The 25,002-nt window shown below is 36.6% G+C and overlaps 1 protein-coding gene across 1 annotated transcript in view; it reads left to right on the forward strand.

Moving 5' to 3' along the window:
• Nucleotides 1-24,479, forward strand: part of ARMC1 (armadillo repeat containing 1) — a 30,766-nt gene extending 6,287 nt beyond the window's left edge. The window contains exons 3-6 of the mRNA XM_010084719.1: nucleotides 17,844-18,033; nucleotides 21,433-21,549; nucleotides 21,633-21,707; nucleotides 22,230-24,479. Of these exons, the coding sequence (XP_010083021.1) occupies nucleotides 17,844-18,033; nucleotides 21,433-21,549; nucleotides 21,633-21,707; nucleotides 22,230-22,421 (574 nt within the window). The 3' untranslated portion in view covers nucleotides 22,422-24,479. The remainder of the gene's footprint in view (nucleotides 1-17,843; nucleotides 18,034-21,432; nucleotides 21,550-21,632; nucleotides 21,708-22,229) is intronic.
• The last annotated feature ends 523 nt before the right edge of the window (nucleotides 24,480-25,002 follow it).

Consider the following 25,002-nt stretch of genomic DNA (forward strand, 5'->3'; position numbering starts at 1 on the left):
GAAGTTCAGAAATGTGCAGAAAAGGAGAGATAAGTCAGTAAAAACTGGAAATCTTGTAGGTGTTCTTTTTTTCTAGAAAGCTCTTTGGCAAGAGTGAGAACATTTGATTTGTATGCTTGTAACATTTGGAAAGTGTGATATCATTAAAATTTAAATACACAGCATCTTCAAACACAAGACTTTGTCATGTGCTTGTCAAGATTTTAGGCTTTAATGTTGACAGGAAATGCTGAAGTTAAGTTTTGTATTGCTTGCAGAAATATGGAGAAAGATGGTAGAAAAGTGCTGAGAAGATAGATGTAGAATATTTGTCCCAAAAAAACAATGGTTTGGGGTTGTGCTTTTTTATTAGAAGGTCTAGGGAAGAAAGCAAGGTCTGTATCTTCTTCAGATTTGCTTTACAAAATGCAGATTCTAGCTTTTAATGTGATTTCAGTTTACTAGAAGATATTTTAGCACTCTGAACCGAAACATTAAATGCAGTAATAAATGCTTACCGTCCAGAACATGCATATCTAGCTCATCGCTCTATCCAATCTAAAGTATTTTTGTTATTTCCACAATGTAATTTGAGTTTTTTGGGGGGGTTTTTGTGACATCAAAATGCAAACAAATCTTACAAAGAGATATGAACTGCTGTCAGTATTCTGCTTTTCCAGTTATTGCACAGTTCTTTCAAGTGAGACAGAAGCCAGTATCTTCTGGACCAGACATAGTCACTGGCATTTTACTATTGATAGGTTAAGCACATCGTGTGGTGTGAATCTTTCCCTCTTGTCAAGGATTTTGTGACTCCCACTGTTCACTTTCATTGACTTCTCACTTAACTAAATAATATCCATTGGCTTTCCCTGTTCAGTATTGAATCATGACAAACTGTATTTTTCCACTGATAAAGCTGTGTTATGTCTTTTCAAGCCATGAAATGGAGCTCGTGTGCACAGAGACGAGTCGTAAACTGAGTATTTGTCATATTGCAGACTTAAGTTGATGTTCAGCAGCAGTGAACTGACACTATGCTTAAGAAGTCAAGAGTTTGTTTAGAATTCCAGTTCTCTTTTGCCTTCAGGTATGTAAATCCGGAAATTTGAGGGGTTTTCCCATCACGTGAGTGTCCTTTTATAAGCCTTGAAGGTCTCTGTATTAGAGACCTCAAGTTCAGGTGTGGAATTTCTTGTTGTAACCTGCCTACAGCTAATGAGTCAAACAGATCTTTAAATGGTTCATGCCGTCAACTGGAAAATAGTTGCAATTGGTTTGCTACTTACAATTTCTTGCAGTAGTACATGGGAGCCTCAGTCACAGGCCAAAACCCTTTTGTTGCAAGTAATACACAACCAATGGAAGAAGAATATAGCACTTGTTTAAACTCGTTTTCATGAAGGTAGAATGCTGCTTCCTTCATAAGACTGCTGAGGATGGTAGTTGAAATGGAGTGCCACCTGTTTATCCAGTGATAAGCAGTAAATTATACTGTGTACTGCATCATGGAAAATAAGTAGGAAATATTTGAGAGACATCCAAGTTTAACTGTAGTTCTTTGATGTACCTTCATGTTTCATTTCATGGTTTATCAGCTCCCTAATATTATCTGATCAGCTTTTTGGTATTTGCTTATAATGAACATTATATCTCGTTCATGAAAATAATTTTGCTGCTTAAAATGAATGTTTGGCTGACTCCTTAGTCAATGCTACATTTCACCTAAGAACAGAGGATAGATTTTAGGTTCACTGTGACAGTGATTTTTCAAGCTGTAGGAACACTAGTTTTTGCTAACAGAAGAGTAACAGATTTTAGAGAGTGGAGCATAAAGGATCTAGAGCAGAAATATGAAATGTCAGCTCTGAGGAGTACAGAATAAAAATTTGAAGGCAGTGAGGTATTTATACATTTAGGATTTTTTTTCAGACTGAACTTGATTTGGAACATGTATGACTTTCGTATGAAAGGCTTTATACACTTTCACATTTTCTAGGACATATGAGAAGCTGTTCAAGTTTCAGGGAATACTTCAAAACATTTTTCAAATATAAACATTTTTGTTGCCCTATTCTATACTTGCTGGTTTTTTCCTTAGCATGGGAGATTTCTTTTTTGTTCATCCACATCTGCATATTTTTAGGTGAAGCTTGATGCATCTTTCTATGTTATAAGCTAGGAGTAGTAACTGTGTTGGGGAGAAATGAGACCTTTAAAATCCCTCCCTACCTGCAGGTTTCCAGACTTTTATTTTCCTTTTTTTTAATGGCTGATACTGCTTTATTGCTATCACAAAAATGTTTCACTCCCTTGCTAGGTGATTGAGTACCTGTAAGTGTATGTGTAGAAGTGTTTGTGTAAATAGGTAAAAGGGAGAGGAGAAGTTGAGGGTCCTTGGACAATGGTGTTTCATTGTATTCCAGCAGTCATCAGCAGTTATTTAATATTGAAAACTGGTTTAGTTGCTGGCTTTATGAATTGTATGAGGGACTTAATGTGTCCGTATGGACTTTATAAAATGTTATTAGCAGCCTCTAGAATTAAAATTAATTAGGTTTTATAGCCTACAAGGAAATACACTAATTTGTGTTCGGAGTGAAAGTGACTTTTGATGGACAGTAAAGGTCAAAGTTCATAGTTTTTCATAATCTTTATGAGAAACATAATGGTACTGTTTAAATGTAACTAACGTGTATTGAAAAAAAAAAACCTGATGAAGAGTCAATATACTAAATAGCTCTTATTATGGAATGGCAAATTACTGAGAGTAAAATTCCAATTACTTAGCTAAAAGAGCTTTTCAAGATAGTCTTCCTTTGCCAGGGTGTCAGATTTAACAAGCTGAACTAAATCCAGTGCATTAATCAGCTCTTCCAATTTATTACTTGCCTAAGAAGATTAGGGCAATTAATATGTGTTTAATTAGAGTCCCTTGCAGATCTGGTAAAATACATGCAGTCTATAATTGCTGAATTCTTACTCAATTTTAATTTTTGGTAGTCTTAATTACCTATACTTTTTGAAAATGTAATTATTTGTTGAAACCAGAAAAGTTCATAAATTTATGATGTCTGACAAAAAAAAAAAAAAAGCCAAGCATTTCAGGTAGTATTTGCTGAAATTAAAATAGTAGGGATGTCGCATAACAATAGTTTTATAATTTTTGCTGTGTGACATACTTCTTTTTCTGCTTTGTGAGAAAGAAGGAATGTTTGGGGGAAGCCAGGGCAAAGGCCATGTATTAATTAGCAAGAAAGCAAACTGCATATTTAAAGGAATATGAAGGGGATGTTACCATATCATAACTGGCCTGAAGATAATACTTTGTGATAAATTGTAGCTAAAAAATTCTGGAAACTTTTCACACTTACTGAATTTATACATCTATACTATTGATTGAAATACTTAAATTCTAATCTACAAGGGAAAAGGAAGTAGCTTTATACAGACTGTAGAGATTTTATTTTTCTGTACCTGAATCACTTAGTAATGTTATTTTTGCAATCTTTGGTATGTGGAGGTTTTTTTACACATCAAAATTGAGAAATAATTCAGATTGGATAATGGAAAGCATGATTCTGTTGCATGATTATTTTTGGACTCTACCATACTTGTGATTCTGTACTGAGAAGTGTTTTTGGAGAAGAAACGTGGTTATCCTATGTCTTAAATATTCCTGTGAGCAGGAGGTTCCAAAAACTTAGGGTTTAGAAATGATTTACAAATACCAGTGTATCACCTGGAGCAAGAATAATACACACATCTCTTGCCTGTTCCGTGTAAGTTTCCTGGCTTTTACTTTCCTGTTATTTTCCCAAGCCTCCTTGTTTTACCCACTTTCTAACGTTTTGTCTATTAGAAGGTAAGTGTTTCTAGAAAATGACACTGTTGGTAGCTGGTGTATCTCTTTGGGCTGTGGAGCTCCGGTCTATTCAGTGCTGTAGCAATATGCTTGTTAATAATAGATGGTCACAGCAGGAAGATGCCTGCAGGCTGTTTTATTCAGCATTGTTAAGCAAAGTCACTTAATATCCCCCTCCTTCACCCGTAGTTTCTTTAAAGAATGTTTTTATTGTAAATTTTGTTAATTGTAAAAGTTTCAGAAACAGATTGTGTTTTGAAATTATTTTTGAAAAAGTGTCCTCTGCTAAAGAAACCCCAAATGAAATATTAGGAAATGTAGGAAACATCAGTATGTCCTCTTTAAATACACCATGTTATTTGTTCTAAGTGACTGAATTCTCCTTTTGTCTGTCAAACAGTTTCCTGGTATTTGGAGGAGATTATGCATCATAAGGAGTAGAGGGGCAGGGGAGAAGATGGGCTCAGTGCTGTGGGCTACCTAGATGGCTAAAGCATGTATTCAGTAAAAGTTCTTGCTCTTTTTGCCTGTGGGTCATAGCAAACTACAAGAGTTCAGACTTTCTCACAGTTCATCAGTTTTTTAAAAAAATGTTTCAAGACCTTTTTATGTATTCCTGTAGTTTATTTAGCATTATAAAGGACATATGAACTCATGATCTCGACTCAACAGGGACAAATGGTAACAATAAATAAAACACAAAAAGCATTAAGTAATAAAATGGTGTAAAATCCTAGTTTTACCGTATTGGTGTTAACCTGGACTTTATTCATGATGTAATGGGTGTTCTGGGAGACTCTCATGGTTTTTTGTGAGATAATAAAATAAGGTTTAAAGGTTTGGAAAGATGGATGTCATTTGTAAGAATAGTCTTGACCTGACTGCCAACAATTCAAATGTAACTAGTAACTGAAATGTTGAAATATTACTGTGGATTTATATTTTGCAGGAGTTAATAGCAGTCATATAAATAACTGTTCTAAATGCTTATTATGGGAGGTGCAGTTTAGGATGAGCCTATTGCTTTTGTTTGTGTGTGTAGAATCGGTCACTGAGAAAAATATGAAAGCGTGACCAAATGGAAGGGTCTGCCCTGTGTCCTACAAGATGTACTCTATGTTCTCTTGATGTACTTTCATCTACCTCTCTGTAGTCAAACAGGTATTACAAAGTCATCATTTCTTCTTGCACACAACTTACTTGCTTAGTGAGCTCTCTACCATCAGTACTGTTTCTGTACTCTACAGTTCAGGTGGTGGTCAACCTCTAGATTTGGCTTTTGTGTGTTTGCATTATTATTTTTTTCATTCTGTCATGTGTGTAATTCCTATTATAGTGTTTTTGACTGCCACCCAGAATACAGTTTGGTTGCATTTTTTGCTCTCGAAGCTACTACTTTTACCTTACAACATTCCACTTGGTATCTGGCATCTGTATCGGGACTGTTGGTTGTGCAGCTTTTCATCATCCAGTGTCTGTCTCAATTTAATTCAGGTACTGTACATCCATAGACCTTTTAGTATACCGGTTAAATACACTACCGGTTCAGTAGGCTAGCTTTTAGTATATCAGTTCAATACATTTGCACACTCCATGGAACTGCAAACCAGCTACTTTTGTTACTGGTTTCTGTGCAGCATTTGCAGTTAACATGCAGGTTTCTTGGTACATCTCTGACACTACGGTTCTTGCATTTCAGCAGTTTCTCTCATCCTTTTCTTTGATGTAACTATTTTATTTTTGTAGTGAATTCCAAGTTAACTAATTGACAAAATAGTGAGGTAACAAAGTACATAATCTTTAATGCAGTGTTTTTAGTTGGTCGTTTACATAGTGTAAGATTTAGAGACTACCTGTAACTTCTTCAAAATCATGTCCTTCAGATGATTTACAATGTCTGGCTTAAGAATATGGTAACACGTAGTCCAAGTTTCATGCCCTGTTACCTAACCATCAAAGTGCCGAAGTGGTGATTTATTTATGACATCTGAAAAGCCACATTACCAAATTATAGGTTCCTAAACTGGGAGAAGAATTTTCAGTACCTGTTACTGGGTGAATAGGCATTATTGTGATGTTGCTTTTTTTTGGCAAAGAGAGGGCCACAATTGTAATTGCTTTGAGTGCTTTTTATTTGCAGAATAAAAAAAACCACTTTGAAACTGTGGGGAAAAAGTGTGTGAAGTATAAAATAACTGATGAAAATGCACATTAGCCTTTTGTGCTCAATATCTTAGCCAGTTTCTTTATTTAGAAACTGTCTGGGGCAGGGAGTATTTTAGAAAGTAGTGTAAGCTTAAGGTGTTTTTACTTGCTATTTTTTCTTGCAGACTTTATATTAGAACAGATATAGGACTCTGAGAAACATTGTAGTTTTTAATATAAAAATGAAATGGTTTGCAGAGTGTGGCACAATGTTCTGATATGTTAAAAAGAACAGAATATGAATTGTCATTTAACTAATTGCTGACTGTATGGTAGGAAAATAAATTACCATCATGCTGAAATCAGTGCCTGACATGGGATGCCAAAAGGCAGCTGTCTTCCCTTTCTGTGGTGGGTTCAGTACTGAGGTGGGAGGGAAGAGATTTTAAGTGGATTGGCAGAAGAGGCAGGAATAGTAATGGCAACACAGGGTGCCTTTAACACTCAGTAAACCTTGTCATCAGCTGGTGTCAGAAGCATTTTAGGAACAGAGTGACCTTCACTGGTTACTATTGAGTTTACAAGAAACGTTGAGGTAGATTCTTTGATATGCTGACTTTTTCTGGCATCTTGCTGAAATAAAGAGCAAAGAAGGATTAAGATACTTTGAAATAAAAGTAGCAAGTAGTGTTGTAAAGTATTTAATACTTACTGCAGGTGCAGATTGACAGTATTGTAGGCTGGAACAATTTGTCTATGAAAAGGCATACTTAGTACTGTGAGGTTTCTCATCTTTCCTTGCCAGTATCATATGTCTGCTATTGGGTTACAGTGAGCTTGTCCACAGGTGATGCTTGTCCCTGGTTTTTGACCTTCATGCTAAGCATCCAAAAAAACCTGCAGATTCTTTTTCTATTAAACCGTAAGTGTCTGGATTGCCCTTCTTTTTTTATTTTTCTTTTTATTTGTTCACTGAATGCTCTTCATACAAGAAACGTAGTAAGATGCTGGTGTGGGATTAGAATTTACTGTCAATAAATGCCACAAAGGGAAATTCCTCAAAAAATATTAATGATAAAATGGTTTTTGTTAGCAGTTTTTGAATGGAGCTGTTCTTTCAAAAGAAAGTGTATTTTATTCTGGAATAACTAATGCAAAGTGAATATGTTATTCTGAATTAGATGTATTTCTACTCAGGAACGTGTTTTTATACTTAGCTGTTTTGCAGTACATATTACAATATCTTTTTCTGCAGGTTTTCCATTGAATTGTGCAGGTGGGAAGTCCTATGTAATAACTTGGAACAAATTAAAATTGTTAGTTTATTCTGTAATTACACAGTATATCATCAAATTCACACAATTTTTTTTAAAACCTTGGTGCATGCTTCAGCCTGTTTTGCACGTTTGTCCCTTTGACTAGCAGTGAAGCTGCTAGTACTGGCTTGCTTTAAAAAAAAAAATCCATTGCCAACAAATAAGTAGTTCAAGAGTATGAAAACAAGATGTTTAAATAATTGTTGCTTTCAAAGTTAATTACTTCAAGTCTTTGCTGAATAGATTAGTAATAACTATATTATCAAATGAGTGAAATACAAAGCTTACACACAGATAAGCCTACATAGACTAAACCTGCATTTTTTTTTGCTCTGGTACAGGTGGATGCCGTGGTTTAATTCTTTATTCACACAGGTTTTGTTTAGGGAAGTCTTTATCTGTAAGTTTGCAAACCCTTTTTATTTACTTTCTCCAGTATATTTCAGGAAAAAGATGAATCTTCTCAAAATTTAAATAAGCTGTGGGGGTTTTGAAGACACAAAATTATTTTTCCAGAAAATTCTATACTATCATCATACATTCCTTCAGGATGTTCCTGAAATGCTTCAGTACAGAGCCTAATTGCAGCACTACCAGTACTTCTTCCTGGTCATTGCAGCATTGTTACTGGGAAGGATTGCCTTTTTAATGGCAGTTTTTGCTGTCTTCCACTGGAAAGGACTGGAGAGTGTTGCTACCCTTAAGATGATTTTTTTTTTTTTTAACTCATGCAATTTGTTGAAGCCATATAATAAACATTATTTCTACCATATAAATGCATTAAATTATTGCTGTTCATTAGCAGGCAAGATGTTGGAACTAGCTGCTGTGAAATTCAACATGGAGTTTGTGTCTGTTATGCAGACTCTTGTCTAGCAAATGCTACTCTGAAGCCTTTTGAGTGTAGTTGAGTAATAGGCTTTGATTTTTTTTTTTTTCTTTCTGAGATAGAGAATATGCCCATATGGTGGATACCAAGCTGTGGAAGATCAAAAGTTGATCTTCCATTTAGCATATAAATAGCAAGAGTTAAACAAAATTGGATGAATAGCTGGGTTAAACATATGGCATATGTTCAAATCTGTTATCCCATTCTTGAAAGTTCGTTCTCTTCTTGTGATCAGAGGACAATAGAATGAATCAGGGAATTGTTCTAAACGTGAATAATTACTCAGTTTGCTAGATATTTAAGATTCTATTACAGTCACTGATTTTACAGCGGTTAATGGTACTGTACTGTGATTTTACTCAGATTTATGATTTATAGTCAATATTTAGGCTTTTTTTGGTTTTCAGCAGCCTTTAGAATGTCCCAACATTTACATGGGGTTTCTGTAAATTTCCAGGGTCTTTGGGCGTATGACTTAAATTGAGCTGGAAGTGGCATTGGGAAGTCCAATCCTCATGCCTGATTTAATGATGTATCTCTTGTTTAGTACAAAGTCATCTTCAAGACATCAGGTTTCCTTGTTCTGTTCCAAACTTTTCTTAGTTTGGTGTCTCCTGGTCAAATTGTCACGGCTAGTAGTGTGGGTGGAGTCTGGAAGACTTGCCAAGTGCTCGGCATCTTGCAGGTCTAGAAGCCATTCTAGGAAAGTCTGCCAGACCTTGCCACGTCTCTGGGGTGCCACGGCCTTGGAGTAAATAAAGGTAACATATAGCTAGTACATGGTTCATACTGTTGCACTGCCGTCACATCACACAACTGCATTCGGCCTGTACGTGAGGTTCATCAAGCAGTCCAGCTGCTTGGTTTTTTGATTTGAAGATTCTTAGTGCTGCAGCTCAGTGTGACACTTCAAACTTGCCCAGTCCTACAGGTTCCACTGTTTTTTCCTGTTCTACACCTATGAAGCATTTTTCCTATTGTTAACCCACTACGGTGATTGATATGTTGTTGCTGGCCAACATAAGGATCCTGCTGTCTATGTTCTTGAGGATTTTAGACTTCTTTCTTTTCAGAAAGCATGTGATAATCCTTTTTGTCATCTGCTGTGTAATGTTATCTGGTCTTTAGTGGGTGTTTTGGGGCTAGAGGGCACTGAGGTGTACTGTAGTGGGAAGCATGGTAATAGCACCGTACAGGGAGTGTGAGAAGGTATGCTCTGAATAATGCTCTTTTTCAAGTTGTTTTCCAATGACTTGCCTGTTGCCTGGAATGAGTCAGGAGAGCAGCCGTATGCTTGTAAGCCCACCGTATCATGGGATGTGCTAAAAGCTCCCAAGAAAGAGCAGCGTTCTTGGAGATAAGAAAGAATCTTGCCCTGGCACTGGAGCAGAACAGCCAGAAAAACAGCCAGATCAGATAACTGTCTTGAAACAGATTGCTTTTTCTCTAATACCATGCTCTTTCTTTAGGCTTGTCATTCATGCTCAAAGTTTTCATCAAAACCATGTCAATCACTATGTCTCACTTCTAGAATCAAGGATTAGTGATTTCCAATCTCCCTTTGCAGAATGTAGCAATTCTTTGCATCTTGCTACTCCCTTTAGTTATTGTTAAAGATAAATTCTGTCTTCAAATATAAGGAGGATGGGCTCTGAAGGAAATTGGTCACCTGGAAACAAATACATCAATGGTCTTGAGGAATAGTGGATACTAATATCAATTTGTAAGCCATTTTTTAACCATAATTAAATCAAATTATAAATCTCTACCAAGTATATGCTTTATGGTTCCTAATACAGCTGCATTTACCCAACAATGTATTTTGATAGTATTCATATCAGTCCCTTAAATTTACTTGAGCTTTTGTGTCATATTTGTTGCAGTGAATGAGGTTCATCATGGAAATAAAATGATGGTTGGAAATATCACTACTTAGGATCCTATGGAAAAATATTAGTTCTTGCATGTATGAAAAGGACTGGGATCACGTGAAAATGTCTACTTCTATGTGATCATAAGTTTTCTCAAACTTTTTGGAAAGGTGCTTGGGTCATTCTAGAAATGGAGTCTCAAACTAGTATTTTGAAGAAAAAAGTATGCATTTGTTATGTTCACTGACTTGCTTAGAATTGTCATGTGATAATACTGTAAGTTAAATCTTAGAGGTTTTTTTCTTTTTAATTTGTGAGTAGATTATTTAGTATGAGATTCAGCTGAGGTCTTGCCAAATATGTGAGCCTTAACTTGCATAATGAAGATGTTTTTATCCTTCAAACTCTTCATATTTGTTAGACTTGACTTGTGTGGTGGATTTTTTTTTAAAGATGCGTGCTTTAAGGTACTATTTTTCCATTAGTATGTGAACTCCTTGAGATGTCAATACACAAAATTGTACCTAAATTGACTTTAAAAGTTGAGATCTATTTCCTTAGTTTTGTGAGTGGGGTTAATCTTTCCTTCACCACTGCTGGCTTTCTTTGCTTTGACAGACCTGCTTTTAATATTAATTTTTCTGTGTGTTGGTTTCCCAAGTACTCATGAGCAAAAGCATTGTGATGAGCAGTACAATGCATGTCCACCTTTCCTGATTGCCTGTAACACAGCCTTTCCCCGTGAGCTGTAGGGCTGAATGCCATGCCTCCTCCCTTATAGGGCCATGCATACTGAAAATTGTATATAGTACAGACACTCTGTATGTGGAAGTGTCTATTACATGTATATAGGTGGTGTACTGCAAATGTACTGTCCCTGTATATAATTTTCCTTGCTTGGACCTTAAGAGAGTTTTGGGGAGTGGGCGGTTCTATGATAGAAAAAATCTGCCTCTAGTTGCCCTCTTCTCACAGAGGTTTCTCAGCCTTGTGCAGGGAATGAGCTGTAGCTCTACTCCATGTATCCTGAGGTGTAAATGATGCCCCCTTCTAAAGCTAGAAGTTGGCAATGGTCTCTCTGTCTTTGGAGCTCTTATTCCTAAGCAGTTGGGGGAAAAACGTCCTTTGATACAAGGCTGAAATTGGTCCCTAGATTACAAAATGAGTACTCTTGAACTACATCAGATTTGGTTAAGAGAAAGAGTAAAAATGTAAACTCCTGAGAGCGTTTGTATACATTTATTTTGATCTATGTTGCGAAATGTCTTGAGATTAAAATATTTCTTTAGTGTTCCAATGTGATCTTATTTTTGGAGCTATATGAAATTTACTGAGTACAATTATTGTGCTAAGTAAAATGACAAAAAAAAATACTATAGACTGAGGGAGAAAACTTGGAGCAGTGTTTTCCTAAAATCAGTGTCATGTTTGAACCAGTAAACTACTGGATTTTTTAAGTTCTGTATAACAAGTTTCTAAATTGTTATTATAAGCTGTAATAAGCTCAATAACTTTTCCTTGATAACTGTGGCTAGACCTTAGGTGAAAATATTTGAAATACCAGTTTGCAAATTGTTTAATGGCTTTCAGAACAAAGCTTCCCCTTTTCCATCTAGCCTTGCGTTTAGTTCATGATGCCTTAAGATAAAACAGTTTAGGACTGAGCAGTGAACCATAAGTCTAAATATGGGAGAAGGAAATTCTGAAATCAAAATAAAATTACATAACTGCTTATATTTCGGTCTGTATAAATTATTAGGTACATTTGAGTTACGTAAGCTGTTATGCAAAACTCTTTGGAGAACAGTATGTAAGGAAGATAGTTGGAAGGAAAATTAAATACATTTTTGCTTTACTTTCATAAAAGCCTAACTTCTAAAATATTCTTAACCTGAAAAAATAGATATACACAAGTAGATAAAAATGGATATGCTCCATGTACATTGCTGATTGAATTTACCTAATGACTTCTCAATTTCTAGTATGTGTTCACAGACTCACAGAATGGTTGAGGTTGGAAAGGACCTCTGGAGGTCATCTGGTCCAGCCCCTCTACTCAGGCAGGATCTCCTAGATCACATTGCCCAGAACTGTGTCCAGGTGGCTTTTGAATATCTCCAAGGATGGAGACTTCACAACCTCTCTAGGCAACTTGTGGAAGCACTGAGTCACCCTCACAGTGAAAAAGTGTTTCCTGATGTTCACAGGGAACTTCCCGTGTTTCACTTTGTGCCGTTGCCTCTGGTCCTATCACTGGGCACCACTGAAAAGAGCCTGGCTCCGTCCTCTTTGCACCCTCCCTCCGGATATTTAGATACATTGAAAAGATCCCCCATGAGCCTTCTCATCTCCAGGCTGCACAGCCCCAGCTCTCTCAGCCTTTCCTCATTAGCCCCTTACTCATCTTCCTGGCCCTTTGTTGGACACTTTCCAGCATGTCCACATCTCTCTTGTGTACTGGGGACCCAGACCTGGATATAGCACTGCAGATGTGGCCTCACCAGTGCCGAGTAGAGGGGCAGGATCATCTCCCTTGACCTGCTGGCAATGCTTCTCCTAGTGCAGCCCTGCATTAGCCGCCTTTGCTTCAGGAGCCCATTGCTGGCTAATGTTGAACTTCATGTCCGCCAGGACCCCCAGGTCCTTCTCTGCAAAGCTGCTTTCCAGCTGGATGGCCCCCAGCCTGTGCTGGTGCCTGAGGGTGTTCCTCTCCAGGGGCAGGACTTTGCGCTTCCCCTTGTTGAACTTCATAAGTGTTCCTGGCAGCCCATCTCTCCAGCCTGTAGATGTCCCTCAGGATGGCACATAACCCTCTGGCATATCGGCCTCTCCTTCCTGTTTCGTGTCATCTGCAGATTCGCTGTGGGTCCACTCTACCCCATCATCCAGATCATTAATGAAGATACTGGACAGGATTAGATCCAGGATTTACCCACGGGGTACACCACTAGATACTGGCCTCCAGCTAGATTTCATGGCCCTGACCACCACCTTGTGGGCTGGTCATCCAGACAATTTTCAGTCCACCTCGCTATCTGCTCACCAAGTCCATACTTCATCAGGTTCTCCGTGAGGATTATATAGGAGATGATGTCAAAATACTGTTTTCTCCTCATCTACAAAGCCGGCCCTTTCATTGTAGAAGGCTATCAGGGTCATCAGGTAAGACTTCCTCTTGGTGAATCCATGCCCACTATTCCTGGTCACCTTCCCATAGGTCAAGATTATCAAGAGCCTTGGCATTTCATGAGTGGGTAATTAACTTTGTCGTGTTATTGTGGGTAGTGGACAAACTGAACAAGTTCAACCAAAAGGCAGCATCACTGTAGAAGTGAGACTTTTGGAACTAAATTATACGAATCTCCTTTTGATAGAATCTGAGATGTAATTGAATCTCTGGCAAAGAGAAATACTCTCTTTAGTTTGAAAACCTCCTGTCTCTAGGTTATAAACTCAGTTAGAAGCACTCCAATGAAATGCCATTATAGTATGTTTGTTATCTGTTTGGCTAGCGTGTCTTTAGAGCACAAGGTGCGCCATTAGGGAAATTCATGTAAATAGCTTCTGTGCTTGTGCACAGGGTCTGCTGTGCTTTGAGCAGGGTTATGGTTGCCTCCTCTGATATAGGAGTATGTATGTAATGTACACATGTATATGAACATATGTTTATTTTTAAATAAACACATAAAATATTATAGCTTTAAAAGGATAAGGTGGTCTTTTACACACACACACACTTTTTTTTTTAAAAACCTACATACATATATTTATAAATGTATTTATATCTTGTCTTTCTCCAGAAGGAGAAAATCCACTTTATTAATCTTTCTCAGCCTTTGTTCTTTTTCTAAAGGAAGAAACATAACTTTCTATGTTACCTTTACATCAGATGCAGCTATGCTAGGAAGGTTGTCAGGGCCCTTCTATTATCATTTATGATGCTGTGTGTGTACTTAAGTCATGTGCTGGTTCTACAGCCGTGATGCTATATGCTGGTTACACATTCTTTCTAAGCATGCATACTCAACCCACATCACATACACCTTTGGAATTGTAGCTGGTAATTTTAATGTCCTCTAAGTATTCAGCCAAAACATTAAAAAAATGACTTGTTTTGCTAATAAAACCTCTGGAGCACTTGGACCATGTTTACAAAGTTATTTTTGATTGTGAAGAAAATGAGAACTGTTTCTTGTATCCTCTTCTGACAGATACAGCACATGTCACTTGGATTCTGTGTTCATATTACTTATACAGCCAGCCTTGGGTGAACATAATGGACAGGCAGCAATCTAGGATGACAGGAATTCAAGAAGACAGTGAAAATTAAAGGTTTGAGTTTCTGACAGGCATCTTCTGAATCTTGCTGAAGTAATGTAAGATGTTACTGCCTCTGAAAGAGGTGGTAACCAACTCTTACCAACTGTTACTCTGCTCTTACTAGAGACTACCATTTCCCTAGCAGGGTAGAAGAACACTGGTCGTAGAATTGTAGAACAGCCCAGATTGGAAAGGACCTCAAAAGATCATCCGGTCCAACCTTTCCTGGGAAAGGGAACCTGGATTATCCAGTGCCCTGTCCAGTGATAGGGACTCTGCTGTGTCCCTGGCGAGGTTGTTCCAGTGATGGATTGTTTTCAGACAGTCTCTAACTGCATAGTGACCTACCCCTTCAGTGGGGAGTAAAGTGCTACACTAGAGTGTGAATGGGGGTGGCGGAAAGATGAGCAAGAGTTCCCTTCTGCTGCTCTGATGGTGGCAGGAGGCTGGGACGGACAGCTGTCAGCAGTGGTACCTGAAACTGCTCATGTGCAGGTGCTGGGAGGGCCTGTGTCAGTGCCCTTGGAATCCTCTTCTCTTAAGACTGCAATTTTTTCTCATTTCAGGCAACAAGACCACAGCTTATGTGTTATCCTTATTTTTAAAAGAACTTACGCTGTTCTGCTAGGTTTTAATTTTACATGTAGTTTCATTGTGTTTTTCTTTTTGTTACCAATATAGTGTATAAAGAAACAGAGTCAGTGTTGAACATCACCTTGGTTATACAATAGAGAGGGTTTATTATACTTCTAGTTTGTTTTTTTTCCTTAAAGATCATAGAACCATCATAAATTGTATAATAGTTTTGGTTGGAAGGGACCTCTAAAGATAGTCTAGTCCAACCCTCTGCAATAAGCAGGGACATCTTCAACTAGATCAGGTTGCTCAGAGCCCCATCCAACCTGATCTTGGATGTTTCCGAGGATGGGGCATCTACACTCTCTGTGCAACCTGTTCCAGTGTTTCACCACCCTCACTGTAAAAAAATTCTTTATATCTAGTCTGATATTAAGACAGTAAGGTTTCTATTATTTTTATAGCTGTTGTATAAATTACTTTAATGAGAGAATGACAGATTGATGGAAAACTTGTATTCACACATTTTACCGGTACACTACAAATTGTAGAAGGCTTTGTGCGGAATTTTGTGTATCTTTGTTAGTTTGTTTTAACTGAGTTGCTGAAAGTGTAGTATTGCACTACTGTGGAATAAAACACACTTATACCTTTATTGGGGATTGGTTTGCAATCTAATAGTCTTATGTGATGTCCATGGTTCTTGCTCTTGTAATGTAGGATCTGAGTTTGATGCTGCTTCTTATTACTCAGTCAGTTGCTTATTTTGCAACAGATTCTCTTTATATAAGATTGAAATCTTCTGTTTGGGATTTATTTTTTTTTTTTTTGTGTGTGAGAGGGGTAACTAGAGTTATCTTCTGTAACACAGCAGTAGATAGTAGTAATCCTTTATTTGGAAAAATACAGGAAATTATCTGAGTAGCTAAAGTGTGTGTGTGTGTGCATACTCATTTACCTGCATAGACTTGTTTCAGGAGTATCTTAGAATACTTGTATCGGATAAGAGCAAATTTGAATTTGTGTTTTCATTTCACCAGGTTGTTTTGATAGTGCAGTTAATCTTAGGTAATTAGTTTTCCAAGAACTATGCCAACTATAATGTTGGGAGCACAAAACATGTATGAAAAATCACTGTTGATTTTTTACTTTTAGGAACTTGCGTATTTTATATTTGCTGACTTTTTTTAACTGTTTATTTTGAAGGAACTTTAAATTCTCTTTGTGTATGTATGTGTATATATATGCATATATGTATTATGGCTGATATTAAGTGTGTTTTATTTCTCATTTGTCTTTCTGATTTTTTTTTAACTCTGAGATGCAATAATCCAGTTGTATTCAAGCAAAAAATCTTATCAACAGCATTAGTGGGTGCTGTAGGTAGGGTAACGACGTTTTCAGTAGTGTGCTTTGTTAACTGTAACCAAAACACAAAAAAAATCATCTATTGTAAATCACCTGATGTGGACAGGATTGTTGTTATTGAAAAAATTTGCCAAAACTAATGGGTGGGTAGATTTCTTACTACCTTGATAAAATGTCACTTTTGCACAAGCTAATTTATTACTAACTCAAGGCAAGAGCTTGCACGGGCTTATCATCTATTCTATCATCTGTTCTATTACTTTATCTAATAAATTGTTTAAGGTTGAAGTTGAAATCTTTGCGAGTTCCCAGCACTTGTTTCTGTGGATTAACATAAGCATTTTTTCACTGTAGGAAAGCAGAACATAAGCATGTATTTAAAATAGAACATATGCTGAAATGCTTTGCTATTTTAGGTCGTGGTTGTTTGCTTATTACCCTTTTTCTTTTTCTTTCTGTTTTTCTTTGGATGCTATCAATGTACTGAATGATCATAAGGACTCATGTTTTCCTCTCCAAACTGGTGCTGTTCAAAACAAGGTGCAGAGGAGATGGTGCGGGGGTTGGGGAAGGAAAGGCTAGCTTAGACCCCCACAAGTCGAGAACTCCTTAACGGGCTTGCTTTTGTGTTCTTTCTTGTCCATATGGTAGGATCGAAAACGTGTTTAATATATGGTAATTAAGGAAGTCAAATGGAAAAAAAAAATTAAGGTACTTGTTACTTACTTACTGTTTGCTAAACAAAGCAGCAAAGCTGTCATTCATAATTTTAAGATTAATTAATTGCAGGTCGATGCGGTAATAATTTTGTTCTGCACATAGCTTTAAATCACTGGCATAATTAAAACGGGTGAATTTGGACAACAGATTTCTATTAGTACCTTATTAAAATTAGTTTTAATTAATCATAAGCAATTAATATATGTTCAGTCTATTATCTGCATTTTTTTCTGTCTAAAAATAGTGCTAGTTCATACCATAAATTTTATTCTAATCAGAAATAACCTTTGGCTTCTTTAAGAAAACCTGGGATTCTTCTTTACTGCTGATATTCAGTAACTTTGGAGAAGAAAACATTTGGAAAGATTAGCGTTCTACAGAGAAATAATTTCTATTATGTAAGAAGCAAAGTGGGAAATGAAACATATCACAAGGGAGTTGGAGATCTTTTGGTTAGAAAAACCACCAAAGTAACAGCGGTGTACTGAGCATCTATTACCATGTTTTGTTTGTAGTTTTCAAACTGATGTAAACTGTATTTGTGTTGTTTGAGAACACAGACTTGTTTATAATTATATTGGAATTAACAGATCAACATAAAAGTTGGAGTATGGGAAAGGAAATATTTTTACCTAATTTCTCCTCTCCACTTCTAAAATTTTCGCTGTGTACTGACTGTATAATTGTATTTCTGCAGCACATGGGGTATTCCAGTTGCAAGGACAATCAGCAGCTGTTTGGAGTACTAATGTAAAAACAAATATTTACAAATCTTAATCCCTTTTTTCTTTAAGGACCACTACACCAGGAGAGACTAAACTTTTAGCTTCTGAAGTTTATGACATCCTTCAGTCTTCCAACATGTCAGACATGGACAATATGAATGAGATGAATTATCGGCGACGGAAAGCACAGTTTTTCCTTGGCAGCACAAATAAGCGTGCCAAGACAGTGGTTTTGCATATAGATGGCCTTGATGATTCGGTAAGAAAACCTTCAGCATTTATGTAAATAAAGCATGCTGTACTAAGGTGTATTTTGTCCACAAAAATAATCTATTCAGGCTACTTGTGTGGCATCATCAGTTGTCACCGATTTCTGTGAATGAATCATGTTTTGAATCAAAGATATGTATAGAATCTTGCATATATTGAGCTTACTCAGAATATCTTGTTTTAAGGCAGTTTCCTTGATGGCTTTCTAATTACTCATAAAACTTATTCTGTTTTCATGTTTCCTAATTTTCTTTCCTTTTTCAAGAAAGAATGGAATAAACGAGGTACCTTCAGCAGTTTCACCTAAGGTTATCTTAAATTAAAAAAAAAAAAAAGTTTACTTCTAGTTATGAGAGATTTCAGGCACTGTTCTTTTTTTATTATTACTCTTAATTTAGAAATGTTGTATTTTCTTTGAGCTGGTTTTGCTACATCTTTTCATTATCTGTGAGATCTTTTCTACTGTGGTGACCAGAATGGCATTTGAGTTAATGAGGTCTCACTGAGTCTTTATGTAATGTCAGAATAACTTGTACGGATTTATCTACCATACCCCTGTAGATAACACCCCAGGGCCATGTTTGCCTTTTTACGGCTGCCAGACAGCATGTAGACTGTTTAAGCATGTTATCCACAAGTGCCCTCCGGACTCTGTATCTTCAGTTTTGTACCCATTTTAAATGATCAAACCTGATCCTTTGCTTTGTTGCTTTACATTTTGCCAAGTAAGCACATCCACAGGCTCAGTTTATTAACCTCCTTGTACTGTTTTCATAAGACCATAGTTAGTTCCTTTAGAAATAACATGCTGCTGTAGCTCATTTTATACAAAGTAAATATTTTTACAGGTCTGTCCTTCCAGCACTTGCTCTGTCTAGAAAGGCAGTGCTTTGTCAACACCATTGGCATTTGTACTCTGAAGTTTTTTTAAGTCAGTCCAATCTGATGTCTCCTGTTGTTTTGTTTTCAAGCTTGTAGATGATCTGTTTGTTCCCAGGTATCTCCAAGGAAGACATTTAATCCACTTCCACTTCTTGAGTTTAGATATTCTGGCTGTAGTCTGATTCTATCTTAAAAGTGTTTCTTTGTGTTCTTCTTGTGAACTTAGTGAGATTTGTGGAGTTTCTCTCTTAAATGCTGAGGCAAAGGTATTCTGAAAAAGTGCAGGATATTTAGATATCCAGCTCCAGAGAGCAGAACTGCAGGCTTCTGTAGTTGCCTAGAGCATGCCAGCATGTTTTTCTTAGCTCATTGTTGAAGAAAATAAAAATCTGACTGTGCTGGCTGGAGATGGCTGATGTACGTAGCTGTGCAGGTGATAAAAGAAATGTTAGTGATATTCTAGGTGCCCACTCAGTAGTTAAACATCCCTATAATGATGTTTTAAATGTCAGGATAAGTTGGGATTGGGAGAATGATGAAGGAAATGAATAATAAAAGTGGCTTAGTTTCATTCAACCGTTTATTCCCAACTTAACTGGCGAAGAATATTAGGTGGCACATGTAAGCGGTAAGAGGCATAATAAGTAAACACAGGGCTGTAAATACTGGCTGCTCGGTTTACCTGTTTTTTGTCATTTAGATTTTAAACAAGAAGCTGCGCTTGGGAATGATTGCAAATCCTACAAATGTTTGTGGATTTTGAAACCTCAAATAGTAGATATTGATTATTTCAGGAAGGAAGGGGAAAGCTCAGTTGTTCAGTGTGAGGTCAGATGTTTTTATTTTAAGATCTAATTATCAAATTTGATAATAAGCTTTTTAAAAAAGGAAAAAATGAAGCAGTACACTTTAGTAATATTTGTCAGGGTATAGTAATCAGTGTTCAGTAGTCCAGCAGGACTACTTGCTAGACTACAAGGTGTGCAAGAAAATAACCTAAATTTCAGCTGTTCTACCCTCTGCCTTTCCTACCTTCTGCCCGTGCTTCAGGAGTGCCCTGCAGAAAGATGTCTAGGTGTGCATTGCTGGGGTTTGTGCCTAATTGCCATAGTTAGATATACTTTGCAAAAGACATTTGTCCATCAAGGACAGTGGTTGCCAAGCTTCCAGCTTTTTATGGAGTCTGTATGGACCTTGGTAAGTTTTGTCTTTAAGAAGTGACTCACTGGTTGTCTAGTCACTGAAAGGCTCATTTCAATTTAAACTGAGCTGCCTGTGATTTAACCTGGGACCTCAGAGTAAAGACCCAAATTCTGTCACAGAGTTGCTATACACCCATGTAAGCATGAATTATTTGTTTAGGCAAGGCAGCCTATCATCTTTACATCAAATATTTCCTGTATATGAGAAGTGTAGCCTGTACAGCAATGTTTTTTTTTAATGTTGAAAGTGTTAATTATTTCAATACATAAACATACAGAAATTAATTGTTTCAATGTGTATGCTAAACTGCCAAAAAAAAAAAAAACCAAAAAAAAACCAAAAAAAAACCCCTGCTTTGGTTAGTTTTTTCAGATATTCAAAGAATTTCATTTACTTGTGCATGAAACTGTCCCAAATACTGACCAGTAACTATTTTATAACTAATACAAACATACTTCTTGAAATAGCTTATTATTTAAAATCTCGCATAAACTTGCAGTAGAAGTTAAAAACATCATTATTTTCAACCTGAGTAAGGTGGTGAGTTTGTTTCTGGTACAGTATTATCTTTTCTTTTTTCCTTTTCTGTCCTAGGAGTCTCTCCAAGTATCTTTTAATCCTTTTTGTTACAACCATCTTGTGCAAATATTAAAAGGAAAACAAAAAATAGAACATTCTAAGATAATGTAGAACAGATGCAACTAGTACAGGTCAATGTAGTGTTACAGCACAGTAGGTGATGTCACTTGCTTTAAACATAACATTCCATGGCTTATCAAGCAAATATTTTCCCTTTGAAATAAGAATTAAGCTTATGCTGTGCAGTGATGTCCGTGAGCTGCCACAGATGAAGCAGCTGAAAGATACAACAGCTGCTTTGATGCATTCAGTCAGTATGGAGGCAAGGTGTCTGATAAATAGCAACTTAAACACTAACTACTCATCAATGAGCACTTCAGTCAATCAGAACTTAACCAGAGGGGACTGTTTAGCTGATCATACGGAGAAAAACATTCTTTGCTTTTCAGCACTTTTCTCTAATTATTTACAGTTGATTCCATCCTTCTTTGACTTCTAAAGTGTAAGCAATTTTTTTCTTTTTTCTTTTTTTTTTTTTTTTTTTGTGGCAAGAGAGTCTATTTGTGCACTAAAATGTAAGTTGTAGTTTTTCTTTTACAGAAATGCTGTTGAGTAACCACCTGCCCTCAGTCATACCGGAATTCCTTAACAATTAATTGTTAGCATTTTCACATGGTGTATTATGCAAGTACTTTAGTTGTGGGGTTTTTGTTTGTTTTTTCAGTCTCGAAGGAATCTTTGTGAAGAAGCATTGTTGAAAATTAAAGGTGTTATTAGTTTTACCTTTCAAATGGCTGTTCAGAGGTGTGTGGTCCGAATTCGCTCTGACTTAAAAGCAGAGGTAAGTGCTCAATAACCCCCCAGATCCTCACATTATTGCATTCTGTCACACTTAAGCTCTTGGTTTTTTCTGTGTACTTGCAGGCACTGGCAACAGCAATAGCATCAACCAAAGTTATGAAGGCACAGCAAGTTGTGAAAAGTGAAAGTGGTGAAGAGGTAGGATATGTAACCTTTCGAAATACCGATTGGTTTGGCTTGACTGTATCTTTCATACCAGCACTTCTGTGCCCATAACATCTGATGACAGGCAAAATTTTATAAGTGGGAGTGCTAAAATAAAGGATATCCTATGTACCCATAGACCAGTTTTACAGAACTTATTGTTCAGAAGAAGAACAAAAATACTGTAATTGTTTCTCTCCTCGATATGAAAAGCATCACAGTGAACCTTTTTTTTCTGGATGCAGTTGCTGTAGCGTCAAGAGTAAAAGGACTATGTCTGTCTTTATTTGATATTTTTTTCTTCCATGTTAAGCCAAAGCCTTTCTTATGTATCTTCTCAGCATAGCAGATTCCAGATACCTAGTAGGTTCCATTTATATTCTCACTGTGTAGGGGTTGGGGAGGAGTCTCACAACATGCATGCCTGTCATCCTGAGTGTGTGTATATGTGTAATTTTAATTCATTCTTTTAAGTTACAACATTTGACATAATTGTAATCTGTTATGTATTATTAGATGCTAGTTCCGTTCCAAGATACTCCAGTGGAAGTAGAGCAGAATACAGATCTACCTGAATATTTACCAGAAGATGAAAGTCCTACTAAGGAACAGGACAAAGCAGTGTCTCGTGTTGGGTCACACCCGGAAGGTGCAGCAAGCTGGCTCAGCACAGCAGCAAACTTTCTATCAAGATCTTTCTACTGGTGACTTGTATTTGGTGTTAAAAGACTGTGTGAACGAACCAACGGGGGGGCCAGTTTTCCATTGGTGTGGTGAACTGCCAAGTGCAATTTGCAATAAATCATCACAAAAATTTTAGATTAAGCAAATGTATGCTGCATTTTACATTTTATTGGACATTTAGCCTGACAGGGCAAAGGTCAAAGGACAGAGGCCTCCAATCAAATTGTTATTTCATTTGTTTTTCATGTAGATTTTATTGCTTCACTTTTTAAAAATGGGTCCACTGTTATATACCAAATGTTTATGCGTATAGGGCTTTAAGTTTGACTTCACATGAAACACATGATAGGGAGAATCCATTTGACTCAATTCTCAGGTCCTCTGTGAAAGAAAATTCTTAGTAGCTCTAGTTGTGCATTAAATGAAATGCCCTTTTTATTTCTGCATCCCTTTGGACTAATGTTGTTTTGTTTAATTTTCTAGATTTTGACTCCAGAGAAAAATATAGTCTGCCTTTTTTTTGCCTTTATTTTTGCCAACCATATTCACAGTATGAGCGTGATGTTCCCCTTTTGCTATTAAACTACAATCACTACAGACTTGAAATGTATAACCCTTTTATGTACATTGAATTTTTTTCAGCCTGCCCTCAACCATAGGAGTGCTTGAGATTAAGAAATAAGGGATTGAATAAACACAAATATGTGTACATACATTGTACAGTAAATAAACTAGAACAGATTTTTAATGATGGGTGTGACTGACTGATGTACATAGCTAATACATACCACTGACTGCTGTTTAGGCTAGCTGGGAAGACTGTAGCAAAAAACCCTGTGGTCTAATGTGGTGATGACCCATTGCAGCTCTGTCTGCAGAGAATAGAGGGATGTAGACTGTACTTGGTTAAGAAATAGTGTGCACTGTTAGCAAATATTTAATGGTAACTGAAACTTTAAACTTGAAAAATAAAGCAGAACTGAATGCCTCTTTTGCCACAGTGCCACACTCATAAATTTTGACGTTAACCCTTTTTATTTTTTTAACCTAACAAATCTAATGTGTAATTACTTTTCCTTCCTAATGTCTTTCATGAGACTCCCGTGAAGGTACATCAGCTTGGATAGGCTTAAAAACGTATGCAAACAATTGTCTTTACTTTGTTACTTACAGACAGTATAGGTTTAAAGATGTCTTGGTAATTTCTGTGACCGGAAGTGATAATAAAAGCAAAACTTCTTTAGGTAGAGAATAATATATAGGTGACCTGTTAGTAAACACTGTGTGCCTGAGAGGATTCCATACACAGTGCTTGAAAACTGCAGTGCCACTGCTTTGTTGCGCCAGAGAAGTACAGCTGAGAACTTTAAATAATATTATTATAAACCTCATTGTACGATGGTTTTTTTTGTGGTAATGTATTTGCTGTAATAATAATTATATTTACCACTTGGAGGCTCAGAAAAAAAAATGTAATTCATCAAAGCTATTCCCTTGTGCCTATGCACAAGGAATTAAAAAAAAAATAAAAAATTGCAGGCTGTCATAATACTACAGAAATGCTGAGGAAATGATAATGTAAAATAATAATGCAGGTCAGAATTCACCCACCCAAGTTAAGTGTCATTCTAGGGTAAAAAAGAAACAAAAGCTTGTTGGCAGAATACGTCTCATGTTTTTTAATATCTCGTTTATTTTTGATTCAGGTTTACACGCACAGATTGAAAATACAGGCTTTTCAGGGCATGTATTGCTTTAAATATGTAATACTACTCATATTGCTGTCTAGAATGTTACAGTACCAAATGTGTTTGAAAAGTCCTCTGTTCTATAGCCATGAATGCAGAGTTTTATTTTTCTGCATTAACATCTGTTTGCATTACTGCACATCTATTTGCTAAAAGACTACACCCTTTGGATATTAATGGTTCAGTACCAGTAGGTATTACAGTTTGTTTGTGCATTCGGTCTGTAGGTGTGCTTTTATGACAGTATTGCAGCTCTTGTAGAACAGTTTAAGGCATCTGTAAAAGTTTTTGAAATATATTGTAAAATAATAAAGGATAATATAACTAAACAAAATATGACTGGTGCCTTTTTAAATGTCTAAACAAAGGCTGATGCCTTTTTAAATGTTCTGACATTCTTTTAAGGTATTTGTGGTATTAGAAGTACATGTTTTTCCTCTTTAATTTAACAGAGAGGAATGCAAATGTCCAGTCATAGTGAAACCTTTCCTGCATATCACAATGGGGCTTTGAAACAAGGTTTTTGTAAAAAGTAGGTAAGTAGAAGCTACTTAAGGCCATAATCTCATTTTCAGGGGATTTTTTTTGGACTTTTTTTTCTTTTAAACTGATGCTGTGTAGGTCACATTTCATTAGTGCAATTAAGAAGAATTGACGTTCCTGGAGAAACTTCTTACTTTGAAAAAGTAAAAAAAAGACATGGCACACAGCCATTAATTTTATGCTTGTACTTTTTCAGACTTCAGGTTAAGGATAAGAAAGCCCTTTTCCTCTGGCCTAAGGAGATGACAAAAAAAAAAAAATTACTGCAGAGTTAGAGGCTTCCAAAAAGAAGCTGAATGGTGAGCCAGAGCACT

Source organism: Pterocles gutturalis, unplaced genomic scaffold (genome assembly GCF_000699245.1).
Source record: "Pterocles gutturalis isolate BGI_N339 unplaced genomic scaffold, ASM69924v1 scaffold40801, whole genome shotgun sequence".
Classification (NCBI taxonomy): Eukaryota; Metazoa; Chordata; class Aves; order Pterocliformes; family Pteroclidae; genus Pterocles; species Pterocles gutturalis.